Source organism: Balaenoptera musculus, chromosome 5 (genome assembly GCF_009873245.2).
Source record: "Balaenoptera musculus isolate JJ_BM4_2016_0621 chromosome 5, mBalMus1.pri.v3, whole genome shotgun sequence".
In the NCBI taxonomy this organism is placed as follows: domain Eukaryota; kingdom Metazoa; phylum Chordata; class Mammalia; order Artiodactyla; family Balaenopteridae; genus Balaenoptera; species Balaenoptera musculus.
In genome coordinates this window covers 89,240,340-89,248,811 of record NC_045789.1, presented here as the reverse complement: position 1 = coordinate 89,248,811, position 8,472 = coordinate 89,240,340, and the positions used below count along the sequence as shown (strand labels likewise).

Below are 8,472 nucleotides of genomic sequence, written 5' to 3'. Positions count from 1 at the left end.
AAATTAAGCACTTAATAGAAGCATATTAACTCTTTCAAACCACTAGGCATCATTTAACAATAACAGCTACCTATACTGAGAAGTATCCCAGTAACCTGAAATACTCTTAACTTGCCCAGTTAACTCCCTTACACCACATACTAGATATATGCCTCAAAGTATATTTAAATCCCAACTATGTACACCTATAAATTTAACATTTAAATATTTTTAAAGAGGGGGAAGGGAGAAGAGGCAAGTCCAGACATTAATGAGTACAGTATTTCCTCTTCAAGTAAAAGGAACTGATTTACTAAGAACCCTTTGATGGGTCACACCCTAAAGATGCGTCGCATCTAAAGACCCGTTGATGGGTCATTTGTGGTTAAAAAAAGGGTTTTTAACTTGTCTGTGGCCTGTTACCGGGAAGTTCACATTTTAACACACTACACTAATTACTTTGTACATTGCATAAAACACCCAACACTGAGAATTTAGTAAAACTGACCAAGATCTACAATATAATATCATTTCCTATTGTCTATTTAATACAAACATTTGTTTCAGTGACTGGAGTGCTTAGAATGGTCTAAGTAAAACCAAAACATCTGCTAAAAATGTGGTAACAAAATAATAAATAATCAGTCTTATGGAACGAACTTTAAGATGAAGAGAAAACTATCCTTTCATTATTCTGTCTTTGGGGATCCAATTCTGAGTAAAAACTACATACTTTATCCCATTAGATCACATCCTGACCTAACAAAGTGCTAAGCTATGTTCTTTAAAACACTGCTGTAATGACTACTTTAAAGAGCAGCCCTGTGGAAAGATGCTGAATATGTAATCATAGTACACTTACAATTTAAGGAGAGAAAAAAAAAGTCCCACACTGGGGAAGAGAAGAAGCCATACTCAAAGCGACTAGAACAAAAATATCAAAGTGCTGTGGCCAAAATTAGTATAAATAGACTTTATTGAAGTCAGTGCCTCTGTACTGAGACAGAAGATTGTGTCTACATAAGCACAAGTTGTAACATTTCACAACTTCTAAAAGGAATGTCAACAATTACAACGATCATGCATACCATGGTCGATAATCACATTTTAGAAGCATTTTCAACCATTTCTAAAGAAATGCTTATAACATTGTTATATATAGAACTACTTTCAATAAACTGCAAAACATTGATCGACTTTTCCAGTATGAGCTACAGTGTCAACACAAAAGGGAGGCATAAATGTTTAATTTATGAAATCAGAATGGAATATTTACTGTAAAGAAAAATTAAAAAGCTTTCAAATAAAGGCCATTATTGAACCAACGTGAAGAGCACAACTTGAACTTTTGAGTTCATTCATCTTTTAAAGCTGTCCTCTGAATAACTTCAGTTCTAAGCATTGAATTCAGTACTGTGAATATTCCTTGGATTGCAGTTTGGCAATGATGCGGTCCAACTGTCTCTTTGCTTCACACTGTGGGAAATTGCTCATGTCATAATATTGAGGGGCAATTTTCACCAACCTGTCCAGAAGGGGGGGGAAAAATTACCAAATTAACAATTAAAGTACTGGAGTTGCTAACGGGATAGGCATTACTCATTAATATACTGATAAAGAAAAGCAAACCTACAAATCCAAATCAATGTTAAAATTACAAATGCCTAATCCTTATAAACACCACTTTTGATATGCATGCTTCTAGTAAGCTGTAAATTTTCTGATGGTGGACTTTCCATAAACTTAAAAAAAAAAAAGATAAATTCTTATTAAAAATCCTTTCTTTACATTAATACAAAGATATTAACATAAGGTCATTCATTTCTTCACTCTAGAACACTATTTTGACCAACCTCTCTAAGGTTATAGTACTGAAGGTTCTATACAAGAAACATCCTGGAATTCAAATGACGGGATCTTCTCATTTTCAAAGTTCTAATAACCATAAATATAACTCTATACCCCAAACAATACACTTTACTGAATCTTTTTTAAAATTTGGCCATACAATTTTTTCTCAACAAAGCATTTAAGATAAAATGATAATGTCCTACACAACTTAAGTGTCAAAAGTCATAAATCAGTGTAGGAAAGAAGCCTCAAAGTATATATATAGCAAGTGACATCAACTAAAATAAGCGCTTCAGTCCCACCATTCTTGGCTGATGTTTCCTATCTTAAGTTATAGAATAGATTCTGGCAAAAAAGGAAAAAAAAAAAAAAAGGACACAAGAGGGAGTGAGGTAGTGAGCTAGTGAAGTGGGTGGGTAATTTTGCTTAAAGTAAGAGTCAGTTCTGATTACATTTTGTGAATCAAATATGCAATGATACAAAAAGAGGTATAGTTTTTAATGCTTGCTTAGCTCCTAAAGCACCAACATATAAATAAATAATAGTTGAGAGCTAATTATAGTGGGACAGATAAAATATAAAGACTGACTGACTTCTGGAACCAGGAGACTTGAGTTAATCACAACAGCAAGAGAATGGCACTAAAGACACTCTTGATATCAGTCAACTGTAACTTTATATTTGGCTCCAAATCCTGCCCATGTCCGTATCAACAATCCCACCGTCCTCTTATCAAAGCAAAGATTTTAAGAGGTAACCATACCATCAGGTCAAAGCCCCATAACTATACACTGGACTATATACCTTAGTGATGAAAACACCAAATTCCCCAGAGTGAAACGAAAAACAAGACTCCTTTCAGATTCCATTCTAAGCAAACGGTAACGAAAACTTTTAGAACGAAAGGCGCTGAGCTTACCATTCGGGCTTGATATCTGTACACGTCCGGATGTAATTCTTTGTTGTAAGAACAAACTCATTATAAAGCACCCATTCAGGCTTGTGGTCAAGAACAGTAGAGGGATGCAACTGAACCACCTGGTTATCTTTCACAGTTAAGTAATGCCCTGTTCGTTCTAAATGTGCCACCTGAAACCAAAACCAAGTAAATTAATACAATACTTCTGATGTGCTAGTTACAAAACAAAAGTGGTGTAAAGCTACCTATATAATTAGGGACAAGCAAGCCTCACCTTTTGCTTTTTATCTGATGGCTATATTTATTTACCACTGCCTAATAAAAGCAGGAATCAGCAAACTACAGCAGGCCAAATCCAACTCACTGCCTATGTTTGTAAGGCCTGTCAGCTAAGAATACTTTATACATCTTTAAATGATTAGGGGAAAAAAATCGAAAGAGAAACATTTGGTGACACTGGAGTGGAAATCACATGAAATTTACATTTCAGTGAAGTTTTATTGGAACACAGGCATTCCCATTTGTCCAAGGCTGCTTTTGTGCTATAAGGGCACGCAGAGTTGAATAGTTTTAATAGGGACCTAATGGGCCCACAAAGCCTAATATATACTATTTGGCCTTCTTGCCTTAGACTATCTAGAGCAGGTTCTTAATGCCAGGTGACAACTTTGTGGTAGCTGAACAATTACTAAAAGATTCATTATCTATAATTAAACATATCAATTGGTGGCACTCATCCAAAGCAGATGAAGATAGCCCTTTCCAATTCTAGAACTCCAGTAACATAAAGAATATGTGTGAATAATAGAAATGAATAATACATAATAGAAAATAAACTCAATTTTATTCAATAAATATTTACTAAGCACCTACTAAGTGCCAGGTACTACACTGCATGCCCTATTTCTAATAAATTTTAATCCTAAGAGAGAATTAGAAATCCATAATGCTTGAGTAATAGAGCAAGGCATGAAAATCCTAACTCTAATAAGATCTTATAAGATGCCACAATAAACATTCTGTTGCTTTGATTTCAAATACAGACAATGAGCCAATCTACTTTCACTCTGACTCAGTGCATTTAATAAGTCCATTCTATTTATTGAGCTCATCTGGCCTTAAGGCAGGCCACATCTTGCTTAAAAGACAGAGCCAAAGGAGACAATGAAAAAAACAAGTGGGATACATAAGAGATAACTAAAACCAATCCCATCTCAAATAATAAGGGATTGACTTTTCCTTGTTTTCACCAGAAAAACTTTGCATTTTTAAAAACATAATTTGTTGTAAGTCCCTTAAAATAAATATTCACTAGATTTACCTGACAAGTTTTATTTCAGCCTCCAATATAAAACACAAAGCTAAATGAAACGTTTTAAATTATTTTTCATCTTTATTACTTAAATCAAAAGACACACCTGGCCTTCCCAGCACCAAGTGTCTTAAAGACTCCATTAATAAAAAAGTAATTCTAAAATTGATTTCTATATAACTGGATCACTAACTACGCCATTTAGTGAATTAATTTAGACACGTAAAAACTCAGTATATATCAGTTCATTCAAGAATCTGGACATAAAATTTAAGATCAATATTTATAGGCATTCTTTAACTGAATTCTTGTGTTTACGTGGATTCCAAGGGCTGCTATAGAAAACAAACATTACTATGTAAACATTTAATTATGCACTTCTGTATTATCCACATACCTGCATAAAATACCCAGTAACCAATGCTTTTCTTATATTAATATAATAGTCCCTGCTTGTAAAGTCAGTACTTCGACGAGGCAAATTAAATCTGTCCATAATTCTCGATAGCTGCTGGCGTACATTGTCTGCTGACATCAGGGACCTGTAGTTAATGAAGTTGTCATAACACCACTGAACCGATTCATGATCTACAAAGTTGGAGGGAGGGAAAATAAGAGGGGACATGAATCATCCGAACAGGTATATTATCTAATTAAAAAAGGAAATCACTATAAACAGTAAGCTAAATAATCCAAAAGGGAATAACCCACATCATTTTTATAAATTAATCACAATGTTATCAACTTTCCTAAAAATCTGGAGTAAAGTTCAAAATTAGAAATAGCACTAAGGTTTCTGGCTATTGAATGACAAAACAATGGTTTTTGGATAAACTATTTTAATTGTACTGAGTTATTTACCCATAAACATCCACCTGGTTGTTTTCGATAGTCTGACAGGGGTGGGTTGAGAGAATCTGGAAAAATGCCATGTCTTTCTCATTTTCAAAGAAAAACAAGCTTAGATTAAGACTGTCAAATATAATTTAAAAGTTATAAAAATGAACTTCAAGTGACTATTGTGTGCTTTTCTTTATTCCTGAGCTAGAGCACCCCAAACTTAGTGTTTAAAAGTTTTACTGTGACCCATGTACCTCTTAGTGGTTTAAAATACAAGTGACATAGTTTACAAGGATGTCTGGAACACTCACTCTTATGTTTAATAAACAAACTTATATCAAAGCACTTCAAGTAATTTCACTACATGTATTTTATTTATTATCAAAGGGATCTTTCTCCATTGATGAATCCTTCCAACTAACCTAGAGATGCTCATATAAGAGCTCAAACTGGAGCATCATGTAAAATATTACACAGTGCCATCTTTATGTCTCAAAGATAGTCACAATGGAAAACTGCATTATTTACTTCAGAGGCCCTTCGATAAATAAATCTAAGAGGGTTATTGTGAAATGCGGGGGGGGGGGGTTCCCTTAAAAAATTACAACTATGATGATCCTTTTCCAGCTATGTGATATACAGTAATCTTTGGCATATTCCTTTCTCCTTGGTTCTAGGATTCTACTAATTATAATATACGTATTCTTAATAGTTTGTCAGAGGAACAACAGGTATATTAATAAATGTTTATCCATTACAAAATGCAGCCACATTTCAGAAACAGGGTAGGTGGATAGGTGGGGTAGTAAGTGACCTTTAAATTGAAGAACTGACATGTTAAAATGTCCATCAATTAACCCATCTGGAATGAGAAATAAAAGGTATCCAACTGAACATACTGACATTTAAAGCAAAGCACTGAGTATCTTCAGAGATGAAACAAAGAAAGTATGTGCTTAATGAAAGGTAACGTCAAAACAGACAATAAAAAGGAGGACTTCTTAAAAGGGTTGTTCATTTGCACACTCTGATCTGGAGTGTAGTGTTTCTGACATGCTAAACTTTTCACAGAATTCATACACTAAAGAGTAACAGAACAGGAATTTTAAGTTGTCAAGATAAACAAATAGTATCTGATGGTTTTACTATGTTTCTAAATTTTTGAGAAACAGTTTGATAAATGGGAGGAATAAAATCCAAACATGGGAACATTTTATTAAAATAATTCTAGCTATATTTCTCACAGTGAAACTACTCTTAAGATCTAAAGCCAAACCATTAGCACAGACACACACAAACACACAGAGAAATTAAGGCACTGCAAAATAACTTAAATCTAGTTCTGTTTCCCAAGTGTTAAAACAAATAGTATAAAGACTAATTTATCTTTACTATGTAATCATTGTCTTTAATGAAATAGATCCTCTTGACTAATATCTGAAATATTTGCTAATATTTGCTAGTTTGCAAATACACAATGTTTCAAATACAACACAGCGTCACTTAAAAATTAGTTAAAACACCCCAAATTCAATAAATGGATATGAAATGTCCAAATATTATGTGGAGATCAAAGTTTGATGTTATTTTTAGAATAGCTCTCCTTATTTGAAAAGGTGGCAGTGATTAAAGGCTAAATGTCCAGTCATTCTGTTTCCTTTGACCTTATTAAGAAAAGCGTATCGAGGAAAAGGTCTAAAACTAACCAACAGCTTACCATCCCTATGGCAGTGAGAAGCATTTAGTAGAAAAGGATCATCTATCTAGTGAGTAGATGTTCCCATTCTACTTCATGACACTCCCTCTGCTTAGAATGCGTAGGATAAAGCTTTTATAGGTACCTACTGTTCAATATTTTCCTAGAAAGCTCCCAACTACCAAATATGTGTATAAAGCACAAGCATTCTTTAGCAATTTTATCATTTAAATCTTAAAACTCCAACATAAGATACTGTAATGTTACATTTATATGTAAAAATGAAAACACACAGTTCCACTATAAATCTTAAATTTCATTTTCAAAGCAAATTATGAAATCCAAATACAATGCTGTGCTAGTTACCATCAAAAGCTTAAATGACAAAATAACACAACCTAATTTTAAAAGAATTAAAATGTCCTGTGAGAGAAATAGGGCTAAAAAACCATGCTGCTCTTTCAGAAATCTTTTCATTTCCACTTAAAACAGTACCTTAGTAACGTCAAGGGATTCTGAGAACCAAGATGAATGTGAATCTGCTCCTTCTCAAGGCAGTTATCACAATCTGTTAATAAGTTATGTCTGGTGGTCACACAGTTATCAACCAGCATGTGATACAGTTCACACCACAACAGGAATATAGTGTATTTCTTGAATTGACCTATCCCATCGGGAATAAAGGCTTTAACATTATGTATTACCAATACTTTGGACACAAGAAGGATAAAATAAATTTTCTGAAGTAAACTATGTATTGGCCTTCATCTGTTTCTCAATTACTTTTCATTTACCTCCCTTATCTGCCCCAAATTTATTAGATCTAGGAAGAGAAGGACTCTACCTTTTCCTTATCTGGTATTCATCAATTCTATCAACTCATATCAGAGTTCGTGTGTAAGACACAGATGTGCAATTTGGCTGCTAAGGTCCTTGTTCCTCATACTGGCCCTCTAGCACTTCTGGACCCTGAATGAATAAATTCACCCCTATCCCCAGAGAGATGTGCCAAAGTCAACAGACTATTTTAAGAGTGTAAATAGGATTTTTTGAGAAATAAAAATGAGATTCAAATAAAACAAGGAGTGCAAAATTTGAATGTCTATATAATAAATTAGGAAACTAAATTCTTTCAGCAGAAACCACAAACTTTCAGAGTGATTGAAGACACCACATTCCTGGAAAAGGGTGATGTAGGGCTATCAGTCTCTGATAACGTATCACCCAACAGGTTAACCTACTGATATGTAGAAATCAAATACTTTCAGAATCTATTGCAATTATTTCCACATTTTTTTTCCCTTTACATTTTCCTCTCATTTAATTTTTATAAATAGTGCATTCCAACAAAAGCATCTGGCAATAACTGTATTATCACCACTATGTTTCCTTGTTTTCAAATAACTGGAAAATGTTTTTCATGTTGCTAAATATTCTCTGAAAACATAATATAAAGCTAGAACAATATTTCACCATGTTGCTATAGCATAAATCACTGAACCATCTTTCTACTGGTGGGCATTTAGGTAGTTTCCATTTTCCTTTACTATGACAGAGAACTGTGGGATAAAAAACTTGAAACATATCTCTGTCCACAGAATACTAAAAGAAAATCTCACAGATTATCTCTGGGTCAAAGGGTTTGAGTTTGTTAAGGTTCTTGGTAACATAAAATCTACTGCTTTTCATAAAGATAACATAAATTTACATTCCCAGCTCTGGTGTAAGACTGCTCCACTAAACCCACTCCTACACAGCTAAAGACTATTTTTCTTTAACCTCTGCCAATTTTATAGGTGAGAAAATGGCACCTCTCAATAACAATGCATTTATTGAACTACAAGTAGAGTTGAATTTCCCCCTCATGTTTATGGA

The 8,472-nt window shown here is 33.8% G+C and overlaps 1 protein-coding gene across 1 annotated transcript in view; it reads right to left on the bottom strand.

Annotated features, from left to right (window-relative positions):
* Positions 1-937: 937 nt before the first annotated feature.
* The window catches only part of DHX15 (DEAH-box helicase 15), a 51,169-nt gene continuing 43,634 nt past the window's right edge, over positions 938-8,472 (bottom strand). The window contains exons 12-14 of the mRNA XM_036853900.1: positions 4,459-4,649; positions 2,750-2,919; positions 938-1,504 (exon numbers count right to left, since the gene is read on the bottom strand). Coding sequence (XP_036709795.1) covers positions 1,387-1,504; positions 2,750-2,919; positions 4,459-4,649 — 479 coding nt within the window. The 3' untranslated portion in view covers positions 938-1,386. The remainder of the gene's footprint in view (positions 1,505-2,749; positions 2,920-4,458; positions 4,650-8,472) is intronic.